The sequence below is a fragment of the Arachis stenosperma genome, chromosome 2 (assembly GCF_014773155.1).
Source record: "Arachis stenosperma cultivar V10309 chromosome 2, arast.V10309.gnm1.PFL2, whole genome shotgun sequence".
NCBI classification, from domain to species: domain Eukaryota; kingdom Viridiplantae; phylum Streptophyta; class Magnoliopsida; order Fabales; family Fabaceae; genus Arachis; species Arachis stenosperma.
Genome location: NC_080378.1, coordinates 5,077,875 through 5,094,319, shown reverse-complemented (window position 1 = coordinate 5,094,319; position 16,445 = coordinate 5,077,875). Strand labels below are relative to the sequence as shown.

The 16,445-nt window shown below is 33.5% G+C and overlaps 2 protein-coding genes and 1 long non-coding RNA gene across 4 annotated transcripts; 1 reads left to right on the top strand and 2 right to left on the bottom strand.

Annotated features, from left to right (window-relative positions):
* The first annotated feature begins 1,073 nt into the window (after window positions 1–1,073).
* On the top strand, window positions 1,074–2,937 carry LOC130960895 (uncharacterized). The gene is made up of 2 exons (XR_009079288.1): window positions 1,074–1,304; window positions 2,608–2,937. It is a non-coding gene; the product is annotated as an uncharacterized LOC130960895 (long non-coding RNA).
* Window positions 2,938–3,328: 391 nt separating this feature from the next.
* On the bottom strand, window positions 3,329–8,417 carry LOC130960894 (protein trichome birefringence-like 25). Of its 2 annotated transcripts, none has more exons than XM_057886404.1 (3): window positions 8,050–8,417; window positions 6,545–6,828; window positions 3,329–4,356 (listed from the first exon to the last, which is right to left on the bottom strand). In XM_057886404.1, exons 1-3 carry the CDS (start codon window positions 8,354–8,356, stop codon window positions 3,583–3,585), a joined length of 1,365 nt encoding a protein of 454 aa, XP_057742387.1. In that variant the 5' UTR covers window positions 8,357–8,417; the 3' UTR covers window positions 3,329–3,582. The 2 variants fall into 2 exon arrangements, with proteins under 2 accessions (XP_057742387.1, XP_057742388.1); XM_057886405.1 differs by having other exon boundaries at window positions 6,545–6,822.
* Window positions 8,418–11,157: 2,740 nt separating this feature from the next.
* Window positions 11,158–15,754, bottom strand: LOC130960893 (protein ENHANCED DISEASE RESISTANCE 4-like). Its single transcript, XM_057886403.1, has 5 exons — window positions 14,916–15,754; window positions 12,370–14,596; window positions 12,091–12,151; window positions 11,780–12,003; window positions 11,158–11,357 (listed from the first exon to the last, which is right to left on the bottom strand). The coding sequence occupies exons 1-5, from the start codon at window positions 15,028–15,030 to the stop codon at window positions 11,303–11,305; spliced, it is 2,682 nt and encodes an 893-aa protein (XP_057742386.1). The 5' UTR covers window positions 15,031–15,754; the 3' UTR covers window positions 11,158–11,302.
* Window positions 15,755–16,445: the final 691 nt, after the last annotated feature.

The window sequence follows — 16,445 nt, the reverse complement described above, 5'->3', positions numbered from 1 at the left end:
TGCTCCGCCACTGTCCATCCACCATCGAGCTAGGGCCGTCATCGCGCCTCACTATGCGTCACTGTCGAGCTTCGAAAAGGGAGAGAAAGTGCACGAAGATGAGAGAGAGAGGGAAAGCCGATCCTGTCACCACTGCCACACCCAGTCGCCGTCATCATCACGGGAGCTCGTTGTCGTCACTAGCGGGAGTCGCCGCCGCTGTCGCCGAAACCACTGTCTCCGTTTGTTGCTCAGCCTTGTCTCTGTTTCTGATTCCTCTCTTGTGTGCTGAAATCGCTGCTGCTGTGGTGGTGGCCGTGGGGTTGTTTGTGCTTAAACGAAGCTAATATTACTGCCGCTTCATTCCTCTGTTCTTTTCAAGTTTTAGTAAGTTATCCTTATTCCAAAACCCTCATTGTTACCGTTCTATTTTCACGGTTGATTGAGAATTTTGAGACATTATTGCATTAGGGTTATGTCAATACCTTTGTAAGTTGTTCGATGGCATTGTTGTTGCGGGAAGCTGTTGGTGCGGCTAATGCCGCTACTGCTGCTGATTCGATTTAAAGTCGTTGTCGCCGGAGGTTGTGGTGAAGGGAGGTGGCTGTGACGGTGCTGAGGTGATGGTGATGGAGGTTATGGAGGTTATGGTAATGGTGATGGTGAAGAAGATGAAGATGAAGATGATGATGGTGAATGGTTGGCTCAGATTGGGGGGGAAGAGGTTAGGAGTGCCACGTAGGTTCGGAAACCCACGAACCAAGCTCAGATCCAAGCCAGGGCACTTTTGTCACACGGACAGCATCTATCATGGGTACAAGATTAGTTTCGAGCTTTCATGGGTACAAATGTCAGCGTTTTCATCTTTCATGGGTACAAATGGTCATTTATTCATCAACATTATATATATTATTACTACACAGAAGAAAAAAACATTATCTATTTAAAAAAATAAGATGGACAAAAATCAAACGAGAAACCATTTTCTTTGTTTGTTGAACCCATTGCTAATCTTCCTCTAAAATAAATCTCCCAAAGGTTTTTGGACCTTTAAAATATGTTAAAATGGGCTATACAAAAAAGAAAAAAATAATAGTATTGTTGGGCCTAAAAACCCCTTCCAATTTGAGGTAGGGATTATTTTGGTAATTTCACCTTTCACCATGTAAAAAGAAGGAACTTGACACTGCTAGAAACAGAGCTAAACAAAGAAGAAGAAGAAGAAAATGATTCACCGAACATGGAGTCTCCTTACCGGTCCTGCCACCCTCTTTGGCGGTATAGTCGCCACCGTCGCCGTCGCCAACTTCATCCTTGTCAAAAATGTAAAATCCTCTCCTTTTTATTAATTCCCTCTTTTTTTTTATTTTGTGATTTTCGGTCGTTTTAGATTTCCTTATTCGAAAGGATCGATTTTGATTTGTTTCTATGGAATCCGAAGCTGAATCATGATTTCGGTTCATAGAAATATTTTCAATTTTTTGGTTTCGTTCGTGGCAGTTTCTGAGATTTTGTTTGTGTAATTAGGGCTAGCTTCTATTGTGCAATCTACTCTTAACTATGATCAATGTTAATTGTGATCTTGTATGGTTTTGTGAATTGAACTGAAATTTTGGTTCTTACGATTTGATTTTGTGTTGTTCACGTTTGTCTTGTGGATTTTGGGAAGTAATCATTTTTTTACCTGAAGATTAGGGATTCCTATAGTGAAAATTGAAGAATATATGTTGATAATGATGATCGAATCTGAGATGAAGAATCTGTTTCATATTGTTTGGTTAAGAACTTATTGGAAGATCATTTATAATTTATGCAATAGTTGTATTATCAGTTAATTCAGATAAGTTGCTTCACAAAATGAAAAACATATTGGGATTTTAAGAATACAATAGAAACTTTGTTCAAAGTTCAAACATAGCATTTATATCATGAGCATCTTTTTTTCTTTTAACTCTTAACCACCAATATCCACAATCTATTATAGTCTGACATAGCGAAAAAGTTACATACCTAACATGGACAAGTTGGGTTAGCTCACTATAAGGATAAAACTCTAAATCTGCTGGTTTTTTCGAGCAAAAGCAAGTGTTAAACCATTTAAGCTACCCACATGTTTGGTTCTACTTCTGTAGAATTGATTCTAAGTAGGATTAGTTCTGCCCGGATTAATTTTGCAGCAAGTGATGTAAGTTTTTGTAGTTCGAAAGTGATTTTTGATGGAAAGTAAAAGGAATTTACTTCTTTCATAATCAATTTAGAAGGTAGATCAATTTTTTAACTTGTAAAATTCAAACATAATGTTACATTGTTACTTGGGTAGAATCAATTCCACTCAAACATATTTATGTTTTGCCATACAATTGGCTGGCTGTTCTATTCACGGTTGTAACAACGGTCGAGTCAAGTCATGTCCTAATAGGTGGGCTAACTTGCATGGATCAACCTACCAAGTTTGCGGAGTTTTATGTATAAAACATTTATGAATATCTAATTTTTGATTGGTTATTCTAAATTCCTAGTGTTTTAGACTTAGTTTTTAGTTATGTTTCCCATGCCTACTTTTTTTTTAAAAACATTTAACTGTTAATGGGGTGACTGCTATTGACTTTGTTTATTGTAACTTTTCAGGATCCATTCATCAAACCAGATCAGAAGAAGTATGAAAATCAATCTGCATCCAAGTAGGAGAAAAAGATGCCACAGAAATTTCCATTAATGGATGTGAACTGAAGTTTGTTTCTTGAGCTTTGTATGCTGTTTCAAAACATTATGGTGCTCCCTTTAGTTAATAAATACTGAGATTTTGAGTGAAGTGTTGACCATATCTAGATCAAAATCACAAGTTCTAGAAAATTGGTTCATATTTCAAAGATTTTTTCTTTCATCCATGTATATTGTCAAAGTGTCATTCTGCATTGTGGTGGTTAATCCATTAATCAACCGTGCTCTTTTTATTTATCCTTGTCAATTTACTTTGAAATGAATTGATAAAGCGAAAAAGTGAGAGTTTAATCACCTTTGAATCAAGGTAGTAGGGGTTCACACATATCAGAATTTACAAATTCAACAATGATTAATGTTTCGATTTAGGATATCTTTTTCCCTTTTGAATTACTACCCCAATTTTTCTTATCTTGAGTGACAATATGTGTATTCATTTTGCATCAGACACCAAGGTAATGCACAATTTTCCCATTTGGTGAGAATGTGAGTCTATTTATGATATAAAGCAAGTCACTCAATTTTTTCATTTGGATTAAAATTTGTGTTTTGCACTTGCTATGAATTAGATTCAAGAACAAAATTAATGAGGAAAAGTTTCCTCTTATTAAGGAGGAATTCTGCCATATCAAAATTAAGTACATAAACATTTCTATTGATGAAGATTTGACAATGACACTAAGTGTGAATGTTTAAACCAAGGTTCCATACAAAATAAATCAAGTCCAAACCTCATTTGTGCATTGCAAACTTTGATTTCACTTTACAGTTCAATGTACAATATATGAAGCTCTTCCTAATTGTGTATGGTTTAAACTATATGAACTTCTGAGATAAAACTCTCATGTATGAAAAGAATTTGTAATTGTACCTGATCATAGATTAAGGATTCACTAACATTTCCATTATTATGTCATTCCAAGAATCAATTGGTCCTGGCAAACACCAATGTAAGCAATCATTTTGAACTTTTGCATTCTTATCTTTGGCAAAGGGTTGGTACTGTCTGTATGGTCCAGGATGACCATCTGGTCTCAACAATGATAGAAAAGTTGTGTCCAGAAGTTTCAATTTCGCAGCTTTATCCGATCCCAACGATGTTGCTTTCGCGAATTCTTCAAGTTCAATACCTCTCATGGTGGAATCTACATCAATCATTTCTATTTGACCCTCCTTGAAAGGAACTGTTCTATTACAATACCCTCCACTGAACCACTCGCCATTCTCAAAGTGATCAGGAGTCGTCGTTCTGAAGAAAATCGTCGCCTTGTGACTTGATTTCACAAAGAAGTCTAAAACTAGCCCGATCGCCTTTCTGTATGCATAGTCAAATCCGAAATCAGTTAGGTTCTTTCCAGGGCAGTAATGACATCCAACAATTGTATTGTTTTCGTGGTAAATCGCGGTCTTGAGGAACCATTTCCCGCCACCAATCAACACAAAATCAAAAGTTTCATATTGTTTAGTCCAAAGGGTGTCAAGAGTGTCAAGATGAAGCTGTGTCTCTGAAGAGGAAACTCCATCCATGTCCTCAAAAATTGTTGCTTTGATGAGAAAAGGAGTCCATATTACTGAGAGTGTGAAGTTGTGAGATGGGAATTTCCATATCTTTGATCTGTATTCTTTGTCATGGTAGATCTCAACAGCTGGTTCTACCTACAAAAGAATAAGACCATTGGAGTTTTGATCTTGGTAGGTACATAATTTGTAGGGACAAGGCAATTCATGACAATTCATAAAAGAAATGATGTAATCTTACAACTACTAACTATTAATCTCTTCTTTCTATTTTCTTTTTATTGTAATGGAGTCTGCTACATAGTTTAAACTGAGATTTTAATTCTGTTATAATTTATGAATCATGTGAATAAAATAAGGGGGTTATTTTTAGTATTTTTGGTTTTACAAGGATATGAGTATCATGATTTAATTACAAGAACTATATTATTTAAAATAATTCTTAAAAATTGATAATTTGTATTGGTAAAACATGTGATTGAAGCTAAGCTTAACCACAATAACTAAAAAGTATTAATAATCATTAACATGGTATGATTCATTGTGACATCAAGGAAGATACTCTCAAGTGTATTATTACAAGCACTTCAAGTGTTCCACTCATGAAAAGTAAGTTAATATAAAATCATTGATTAAAATGACTGAAATACCAGAATTCCAAAAACATTTAAAATTTTTCTAATGGATGAACCTACTTAATAAAAGACACATCTATTTGAACTTTTTAGAAGGCAGCATGGACCAACCATTTAATATAAGCACCAGCTGTCTCCCACAACATGTGATCCAAAAACAGCTTCATTAACAAATTGACAAGGATTATCATAAAATGTCACATAGTGCAAGCTGTTACACCATAGTGCTCATAATTCACATTATGAAAAACCACTATTTTATCATTGATTTGGACCATTCTCCAGATCTTGATCTAACTACTAAACTATATGTTCAAGTTCAACTAATTTTATGTGTGACTAATATAAACATTATTTGAGACAAATTCACATGGCTTTAGTTTATATTTTTCTTTATGTTTAAATACAGAGAGAAATCAAGGAATATATTCCTATACTGATTTTTTCAAAATTGATTGTGTGTCTCCAAATGAATAATATTCTCATTAGGAACTACTAATCATAAATAAAACTGAGTTTGTTGCATTGAGACTAACTTAATACTCCATGTTAAAGTATACTTATAATAAATTAAGACCTTATTATCTTTGGTCAACTGACTTAGAATTTACCTATTTTATTGTGAATTTATCTAAATATAAAATGTTAAATATTTACGTGTATAACAAATTTTTTTTTCTAGAGAATTTGGTACACATTATACACAATAAGAAATATATTAGAGGATGCAAAGTTAAATAAGAGAACTAAAGTTGTATTTGGGAGTTGATATAGGATTAAAAAAATATTAACTCACATAAATTTAATTAAGGATAAAATATGGAGTTATGAACCATATTTTTCTTAAATCTATATCTTTTATGTTCCAAAATAGAATTAGTAGTCAAAATAATTGCTAAAAGATCACGCATGCATTAATTAGGTTTTCAAAAAGAGCAATGTTAGGAGGCCAGCAATATTTGTGATTGGTAGCCATCAACTAGCCATCAATGATGATTTGATGGTATGAGATTGGTGCGAGATTTCATCCAATGGCTCACCTTTCTCTGCTGGTTACATACTGGGCAAAATGCAATAAAATTGCTGGTCCCTAGACTTTTCCTTTCAAAAAATTAAACGTCTCAAATTGATTTCAGAAAGAGACCGTCGTAAATTAGATTTTAATTCCATCAATTAAATAATGACATTTGACGTAAATAATTTTATAACACATTATCATCTAATTAATATAAGAACCAACTTGATTTACTGTTGTATCTTTCAAGAACTAATTTAAAAATCGATGAAAATTCAGGTGCAGTTAATTTTACACAAAGTTGATAACTGAGAGTCGTTAGATAAAAATTTAGTTAGATCAGTCAAATTATTTAACGGCTCTCGGCTATCAATTTTACGTGAAGTTGACTGCACCTGAATTTTCACCTAAAAAATCACATAATTTTTTTAGGATTTTAATTTTCTAAATTTTGAATTTCACTTTTAGAGGGTAAAAAAAGATCTATCACAATTTATTTCATAGATAAGATAAAAAAAAGAACATAAGAGAGATTCGATGGTGAGAGATCTCACTTTATCCTCTAAAATAAAAATCTAAATTTTAGAGTATCCAAATTCATTTTTTTAAGTATCATTTTGATCTTTAACCTAATAATTACTAAATGAGTTAAGAAAACTAAAGGAAGTGAAAGTACCTGAGATAGAATGCAAAGTAGGGATTGCACATGGTTGCGTGAGATGGAATCACCAATGAAAGCAAATGATTTATTTCTCATGAAATCAAGAAACTTTCTTGGATTAAACTTTGGTAGTTCACACCCTCTTGGATTCCACCTCCAATAAAGGTACCCTGAATCAGGCCTTCCATTTTTCATGCAATTTTGATGATGCTCAATCAAATTGCAACTCTCATTTGTGTACATTGGACCAGATTTATCTGCCACCCATTCTCCCACAAATAGATCACATTTTTCTGCTCCTAAATCAGATTTTTGCATAACTAGTTAGTTAAAACAAGCACTTGTCTAGAACCACATATAATAACAGAATAAAACGTTTTATACAATTGTTCAATCATATCTATTTTTTTAAATAACCATTTGTGGTATTACTTAATTTGATGCACGTATGAAACTGTTTTCTATTATCAGTGCCCCAAAATTAAATTCTACTAAAAGAACAAATTGATAACAAACTAATACGTAAAATGTTTTTATGTAGACGGTAATGAATAAATTAGCCCATTTTAGATTTTCTCTTGATTATTAAAAAAAATTGATTTTTTTTTTTAGATTCTAAAACATTTCTTATTTTTTCGGAGTTTTTTAGAGGCTAAATTGATGGTTTAATCTAAGTGTTTATACTATTTTAGACCAAGGTTTGAAGTTCTAACATCAAAATTAACATTTTCATAAGGTCACATTTCATTTCAACAAGAAAACAATCACTTATAGGTTATCTCATATTATTATTGTACTTACTAGGTTACTGTTTAAAAGAAGAACGAAAAGAACACATGAAAAAACAGTAGTGTTGAGGAGGAAACATGTTTTGTTGCAAAAGAACATGATAGAGGAAATAGAGCTAAAAGTGGAAGGTGACAATGCACATAATGCAAAAACGACAAAAGCTTTTAAGTAGTTCTTTCCTTCATTTTGTTTAATATTTCAATGCTTGAAAACTTCACCCTAAAAAAAACCTATAATCATAAACTAATAGTAATTTAGAGATATAAACATTTGAACTTTCCATAAACTAGTTGGTTTATTTTGCTTTATTTGGCTTCTTAAAACCCCTACTTTAGCTCACACTAGCAAGTTGTTTTTGATGTCATACTACAAAGAAATGACCCAAAAAAAGAAAGTGGAAACAAGTAATAATTAATTAATTAAAGAACTTAGAAGTTTGAACAAATCCTCTAGTGTGGTTATAATCACTAGATCAAGTAAATAACTTAAGATTTATCTCACTTTTTTAAGAAGATTTAAACATAACTAAATTATATTCTATTTCTACATGTAAAATTATTCATGTTTTTTTTATCCACTTAAGTTTTTATGTGAGAACGGATCATCAAACACTAGAAGATTCTCTTCCAAAACAAACCTTATACATGGTCTAGAAAGCTTTGGAAATTCATGCATGTTTCCAATCCTAATGAACAAGAAGATCACAAAAAAAAAAAAAAGAAAACTCTTACCATTTTGAGAGCTTTGGCTTTGGTTGTTGTTTGATGGAAAATCAACAGAATCAGATGATGCTTCAAGAGGAAGATGAAAAACAGGGGAATCTGTTTTCTTCTCTGTTTTTTCCTCTGCCATTGGAGGAGGAGTTTCTTCCATCACCATTGATGATGATGATGAAGAAAAGCTGAATGAATCCGACAATAGAAGCCGAAAAGCAAGACCTAAACAGAGGAAGGACACTGCAATCTTAACACAAACATTGCTCTGCCTTTGCATTGTTGAAAATTGCTTTGGATCAGACCTCATAATCTTCTTCACCATGAAAAAACAGAGGAGCTAAAAAAACAGAGGAAGTAAAGAGAAAAATTAAAAGGAAGCTTAGTTCCTTTAATGTAACCAACTAAACGGTGAAATTAAGCAATTATTGTTATTTAAGAGAGAAATGGGTGTCATTGTTAGCAATAAAAAAAGGAACTTGTTTTCAGCATAATTCTTGTTGTTGTGATAGAAACGTTTGTATTTAATTTAGGTTCTGTTTGTTGGTAGTGCAAAATATTAAAAAAAAAATAGCATATAATTATATATGGTGACATGTACCATGTGAGTGCTATAAATGGGGCTAAAGAAAAACAAATTTTTTTTTATGAAAATTCAAAATTAATTATTAAAAAAAGAGAATAAGTTTGTGGAATTGTGGGTAATGTCCCTAGCAGTGAACCTTCCTTGGCAGGGAAGAATGTGTGTCATTTGATTTTGGTCCTCCAACATTGTTCTTTTTTCTTTTCTTTTCTTTTTTATTCCTTTTGTTCTCAGCATGTGCTTGTGTAATTGTTTTTTTTTTTTTAAAAGCTAGTGTAATGTTCATAGATCTATAAATCAAGTAAACTATTAGATCCTATTTGTCTTATTTTCACCTAAATGACTCTAACTATGTTTGTTAAAATAAGTTGATTTACTATCATTTTTTTGTCAATGAATAAAGATAGAATCTAAAATCATAAAGTAAAAAATAAAGGGAAAAAAAAGGTTTGAAAATTGGAATCACTTGAACAATACAAGTTTTTGCAACTATAATAATAATTAATAACACTCTCTCACTCACTCTATTTCACATGGACAAAGATAGAAGTACCTTGAAGGTGTTGGACACCAATTTTGCCTTTTTGTGTTTGGGTGAAGAATGGTGAATCTCTTTGAGTAGTTGAGTAACATCAAAGGCATTTGTTGATTGTGCATCTTATTAATTGTTTCACCAACTTCATTCAAAGAAATGAACCCTCACCTTTTTTAGTTCCATTTCATTTATTTTATGGATAAGTATTCTTTTTGTGACATTTTTTAATTTTCTTTTAGGTCCATGTCCATTAGATTTAGTGTGTTCCTTATTATAATACTCAAACTCTTTCTTTCTGTGAAGAAATAAAGCATCTCTTGGGATTAGAGGGTTTTAGTTTGAGGACACAAACCACTCAATTACAAGACATAAGATATTGTAAAGTGATATAATCGACTAAATACCTATTTTCGTCCCTAAAATTCACGCGATTACTCAATTTGGTCCTCGAAATTCAAAATTATCTATACTAGTCCTCCAGATTCAAGTTCGAGCACCAATATGGTCCCTCGACTCTTTCCGACGATAACTAGGCAAATGGAGTGCTGATATAGCACCCTCCCTACTACACTGGATGATGAGTAAACGACATCGTTTACCCTTGGCGTCCAAACAAGTCAGAAATGAAGAATAGTGGAGGTAGAGAAGAAGAAGAATATTTTATTTTGGGTCTCCATCATTTCTTCTCCCTTCATATACAAAGCGACGACATTTCTAACTTATTTCGATGCCAAGGGTAAACGACATCGTTTACTCATCATCCAGCGTGGCAGGAAGGATGCCATCTCAGCATTCCATTTGTCTAGTCATCACCGGAAAGAGTCGATGGACCACATTGGTGCCGGAACTTGAATCTGAATGACCAGTATATGTAATTTTAAATTTCGAGGACCAAAATGGGTAATCGTGTGAATTTCAGGGACCAAAATGCGAATTTAGTCCGTCACTCTTGAATTTGTAATTTTTATCATGTGTAAATTCTATTATCTTAATTTAAGAATGATTTAAGTTATTACTTTTTTATTTTACTAATATTTTCACTTTGGAAAAACTTAATTCTAATTACAAACTCAATAGATATCTTATCAAACTTTGGGTAACAAAATATAGGAATTTTTTTCCCTCTAAAACTAAACAAATAAAATGTGGAAAAATGGAAATGACAAGAAAATATACACAAACTCTTTTTTATGTGCAATGTGAGTCACAAGAAGGGTATTTATTACCCAATTTTTTTTCAAAGGAAAGGGTAGTATTAATTAATCAAAAGATCCAAGATATCTAAATGGACTAAATTACATATTTTTTATGGAATCTCTTTCACTCACATAATATTTAGTATAGTAAAAGCCAATTTTATTAAAGAATGTGCTACTAAATTTTCCCTTTCTTTTAATACGAAATACTTGACATGTTCTAAATTTTGACAAAAGATTTCTACAATTAGAAATTATAGTGCCAATATAATTATTATATGATGTCTTACCCATTGAATATATAATAATGGCATAAAGCAAGGAGTGTTAGTCTAAATATACAAACATCTAAGCTCACAAATCTATTGGCTATATATTCATTTCATGTTAATTCCTCTAATGCATGAAGTCTTTCTAGTTTCTTATCAACAAATTGAATGATCTTTTGAATTTGAAGAACAAATTCACCAACAACAACAAAACTCTCAAAATTTTTTATAAAATCTTCCTAATATGTGGTTTATTTATGTAATTTAATATCACCTATCTTCAAAGAATCCCATAAAATATATCTTTCATTATTCATTATAAATACAAAACTATATGCCTTGCAAACAGATCAAGGAATATAGTTACATATAGTATGCTACATGAAAGTCTAGAATAAATGGAACACTCAATCCTCAATTTTTAACTTTGCTAAATCTACTTGATTAAATCAAGCTCAAAATTTTTTCTTCATCTGTAGAAGAATGAAAATTTTACATGTAGTATTGTATAATCTCTATGCAGGAAATATATATAGAATAAAATAAATGCAAGTAACTTTGCTAATTGCTACCATTTCAAATAAAATTTCCATGATGTGATTCCAATAATGTTTACAAATCTGCATGAAGATGGAACAAGAAGCCTTATCAAAACCTTCACTTCTTTTTTTTTTATATATATATTTTTTTATGCATCTGTTCTTGGTACTTTCATGCCAAATCCATGCTTTGCTTTCTCCACTCTGTGAAATGGTCAAAGACAAGAGAGTTAGCAACTAACCCTAACTGATGTTTGTTATATATATTTAAAAGTTTATGTGAAGGAAAAATCATGCACCAAATTCGTCTACTCGTTTTACATTGGACACCGTACTGACTCATCCTTGATCCACCATTGGATTGGATTTCAATGGTGTCGATTATGGATGAGTCGGCGCAATGTCCCATGTAAAACATACAACAAACATTTCTCATCAAATTATCATATTCAAGCACTAGAGAAATATGGTACTAACATCAGAATTGTGTAAAGCTTTAAGTAACATCTTAAAGAATAGTGACAAGAACAAACAAATGATTGAAAAACCATGGTTTCAGCATATCAATAATTATTACTATTATTATTAAATCACTGGAGCAGAATCATCATAAACCAAGGACTTACGTCGGCGCAAGTCTGCCAAGGCACTCTAGCTCTTCTCCGGTGTCTTCATCTAGGATTCTCCCGGAGATTTCGACGATGTAAGATCTGTCGCTGTCACGGGGAAGTCCTCTTCCAGAAAGCAAGTCCAAATCTCTTTGGTGAAGCTCCCTACCATTCACAAAAATGCCGGTATTTCCACCAGCACATTTTTCCGACATAGGATAATTGAACTCTTCTATAAATGGCTGCAAGAGATTCCAATTTATTCAATTATATTGACCACAAGATCAGCAATATCATAAATGAAAGTGTGACAGAATATTACAACTTACTGGAATTATTCCAAGACAAGGTCCACCCATGACGCCCCAGAATCCGGCCCGAGAATCATACCTAATGAAGCAATAAAACAAATCAGTCACTACAATTCATAAGCAATCAGTATTCAGTAGAAAAATCATCATTTACCAGCAAAATTGTTAGTTTAAATTTCAAAGCTTAACTTATTTTGATACTTGTAGCATTTGTTTTTCATTTGAGTCCTTTGATACATATCAATCTAACATCAAAGTTGCAAATGAACGAATAGGTGGAATTTAAAGCATACGAACCAGTAATTTCCGGGACGAATGGATCCAGCTAGCTTTTCCGCCTTCTTGATTGCACGATCCGACAAGGGCTGTCCATTTATGGAAACTTTGCATTTGCCATGATCATCGGTTCCATTAGTTTGAGAAGAATCCCTGAAACCTTTCTTGATAAAGCTTGCGAAAAATGATTCACCACCCTTGTTAGATCTAAGATGATCATGTTCTTGGCTTGCATAGCCGGTATCCTGGGAGGCCCCGGAGTTTGAATAGTCATGGACATCCATTTCGGTTGCAAGCACCACCTCTTTCAAAGAAGTTTGCCTTGATGATGGAACCTTGTCTACTATTTTGCCTTTTTCTTGTTCCGACCGACTACTTAGGTTGCCTTTACCGAACCGGTTAATCACACGGTTATTATCACTGAAATCAAAATGCTCTTGAAGAGGAAATCCAGCAGGTGGAGGAGATATCACTGCTTTATTCAGGGGAGCAATGGACTTTTCGGCTTCACCTTCGGCAATCATAATTTCTGGACTGTTTTCATCCTCCGAGGTACCTAGAGACGAAGAGGGGAAACTTTGTGTCTCTTGGGGCTTTCTAGAGTTCATTCTTGACTCCACAACTGGCACAGGAGACTCTCTATCCACCGAGTGAAAATCATAGCCAGCATAATCATCTGAAGAGAAGTTAACACCACTTGTGTTCACAACCTCATTGGCAGTATCTTTGATCGCTGTAGTAGTTTCCTTCACTTCCGAATTAGGAGAGATAATTAGCTTCTTGTTGCTGATAGCAAAGCTTATTTCTGAAGAACAAGCCCCACACCTCACTTTTTGCCGCCGTTTTTTCACCACAACCAATGCTTTGATAGGAAGTTGTAGCAACTCAAAGCAATTATAACATGTGATGAACGGAGAACCACCAGCTATAGGGTGGATATACCGAGCACCACTTCCCGGCATTACTTTTCGAGGAAGGGTTCGGACAGACTTAGCCATGTTAGAGTTATAGTCACCAGTAGGCCGTCTAGCATGTAATTGAGTTTCATGAACAGGAGGAATGGCAGTTCTTGAACCATGAACATGAGGATCAAATGTCCCCGGAACCTCATGATGGTACAACATGGGATCATTCGGGGTATCAAGGAATCTACTATTAACAAATGCAGGATTTGGTTGTGTTGGCAATGAACCTCTGCGTTTGTTGTCGTAGCAAATAAAGCAAGCGCAGGAAGGTGGATGAAGCATTGCATTATGTGCATAGAGTTCATATGAATCTGAACTAGTATCAAAATACCGGCCGGGAAAGTAAGGATGCATTGGTTGTTGTGGGAACTGATGGTAAAGCTGATTTGGACCTCTCCTCATTTGGGCAGCGAAAGGATCCCCGAATCGAGGAATGTAATTTGGATTATGCATTGAAGGATGGAAGTTTGACATAGCCATTTCATGACTACTTGTATAACCATACGGATCACGATGATAATCGAAATAAGGTGGCCCAGGTGCATGTTTGTTAGGGCCAAATAACTGCCTTGAAATAGTCCTGTTCGACCTGTCCGAAGACCAAGTGTCCTGGCTGCCATAAGGATCCGGCGAAACTGTCCTTCCTTCGGGGCGAAACTGCTCTTTAGAACTATTACCCACTTCAGGAGACCGATTCAACTGATTTGTTAACTCGTCCAGCTTCCTTAGAAGCTCGGCGCGATCTTGCTCGAGGTGATGAACCCTGCTTGCGCCATCCATGTCTTTCTCACTCCTCCATTGCTTCCCATAATTGTAAGGGAAACTAGAATAGCTGCTTGAAGTTCCCTCATCAGGATAGTTCAAAGTGGAAAACCTCACACCTTCTATATCAACAGGTGGCTTTCTCCAAAATCCTTCCATCTCATTTCTTTCCCCATTTCGCCAATTAGACATGCTCTCGAATAATTCGGGCCCTTTTTCATGCGAATTTTGTTCTGGCTGCCCTCTTCTTATTGATTTACTATCCCCTTCATCCTTGTTTACATTCGAATCAAAACCATTCTTCGAAATCCCATTCTCATATCCATTTTTCACCTTCTCCAAATCTATTTGACCATACCTCGAGGAGCCACCATTCGACTTAACATCAATATCCGAATTATTACTCAAGTCAACCACACCTTTCCCCCTTGAATTTCCCAATTTAGCTCCATCTCTTCCGACTATTTCTTCGTCTGATATCTCCGATAAGGCACCACTTCCATAACCCTTATTATGCTTTGCTGCAAACAAAATCCATAATAAGAAATCAAAGCATCTAACCCCTTTTCCATGCTTTTGTAATGTTCTTCAAGTTCAAAAGATCATAACTCCACTAATTCACATGCATGATTGCTATATTTTGCAGTAACTTAAAAACCCTTTAATTTAGTTGAATTGCTCAAAAACATAACCAAATTTTAATCCAAAATTTTGCCTCATAAACATGTATTACCAAAATGACCTATAAATCATAATCATAACCTACATGAACTAGAACACCAAAACAATCCAAGAATTAAACAAAGCATAAGAAAGAGGAATCAAAGAAAAAGGGTTTACCTCTAAGAACAGCACCACAACCACCACATTGATAAACAGAGTAATCAGCAAGCTCAGGAAGCAGATTCTGGCACTTGGGGCACCTCACCAACCGCATTTTTGAAGAATCCTCCATTGTCAGAGACACAACAAAGGAGGGTTCTAAGCTCTCTAACCAAACACCACCACCATAACCAAACAAACTAAAAAAAGCAAGACTTTATGGTAGAAGCTTCACCATTTCAGCAAAAAGTGAAAACTTGGCTCTCAAAAACAACAAAAATGTTTGAAAGTGAAGTGACCAAACTTGTGGGGTGGCACCAAAATTACAATAAAATAAAATAAAAATAGAAAGGTGGAATTTTTCACACCGAGAAAGAGAGAGAGAGAGAAACAAAGATTGCTCTTTTATAATGTTTTGTCTTGTTTTTCTTTCTTCTTAGAATCTAAACAGCAAAAAGAGCAAAACTAAGGAGGAAAAGGGGGTAATTTGAGAAGCACAAAAGTGGGGACAAAATTTCCTATGGGAATCTTAGAACTATGCAAAATTGAGCTCTTTTTTAATTAAAATAAAATAAAATTCATTGGTTCATTTCGTTCAATTCCAATTCCATTCCACATAATTAGTTAAAAATGGCAACTTTATGTGTGCTGTGTTGGGTTTTGGGGAGAGAGAGAGGGAGAGAGTAAAATACTCATGTTGGAATGGTTTTGTTCATGGTTGTACGGATCAATGGCAGTGTTTGTTGGCAAAAACAAGAGAAAGATCCAAAACCAAAGACAAAGAGTACTTTTATATTCATATATTATTAATATATATATGATGTTTAAGTCTAGGATTTGGATAATTGAGATACTATTTGGAAATTATTTATTGGTGATTATATTTTTTAAATAAGACAAATAAAAAAGGATTTATAAATTCATAAATTCATTTTGTTTATCTTCAGTAAAATAGTTTTATATCTATCATTAAATAATTTATATACATAAAAAAAACTATTAATTTTACTGTATTAATAGTATAAAATAATTTATAAATGAATAGATTTATTAAAACAAAGTTCTAAAGAAATATAGTATAAAATGAAGGCCAAAGGGTGACAAAATCATTCTATATGTCAAAGGAGTGAATCAAAGACTTTTGAAGGAATCCATATCAATTGATTTCACATTCAATTGGGAATGAGAAGGTTCTAATTAACACTGTTTGTATTAATGTTTGGGATTAGGTCTATTTGATGAATTCAGTTAGAAATGGTCTTTCAAATTGAGTTTAGAAGAGCTCCAATATTACTCGGTTTGTTAGACTAACAACAATTCAACGGATATCATTTAATTAGAATTGTTTTTAGTGGCAATTTAATTAGAGTTTTACTTAGTCTCAATTATTTAGAGTAAAGTGTTATTTTGTTTTTTAATATTTGGACTGAGTTCTAATTCAATTTTTAATATTTTAAATATTTTATTTTAATTTTATAAAATTTTAAATATTCTATTTAAATTTTAAAAAAATTTTAAACAAATTTAATATTATTTTAATATCAAATT

Excerpts from the sequence above, each read along its gene's own strand:
- LOC130960894 (XM_057886404.1), bottom strand. The coding sequence starts at position 8,356 with ATGGTGAAGAAGATTATGAGGTCTGATCCAAAGCAATTTTCAACAATG. Across the intron at positions 6,829-8,049 it reads AAGCCAAAGCTCTCAAAATG|GAGCAGAAAAATGTGATCTA; the intron begins GTAAGAGTTTTC and ends AATCTGATTTAG. Across the intron at positions 4,357-6,544 it reads TACTTTGCATTCTATCTCAG|GTAGAACCAGCTGTTGAGAT; the intron begins GTACTTTCACTT and ends ATTCTTTTGTAG.
- LOC130960893 (XM_057886403.1), bottom strand. The coding sequence starts at position 15,030 with ATGGAGGATTCTTCAAAAATGCGGTTGGTGAGGTGCCCCAAGTGCCAG. Across the intron at positions 14,597-14,915 it reads TTGTGGTGCTGTTCTTAGAG|CAAAGCATAATAAGGGTTAT; the intron begins GTAAACCCTTTT and ends TTTTGTTTGCAG. Across the intron at positions 11,358-11,779 it reads CTTGGCAGACTTGCGCCGAC|AGTGGAGAAAGCAAAGCATG; the intron begins GTAAGTCCTTGG and ends ACCATTTCACAG.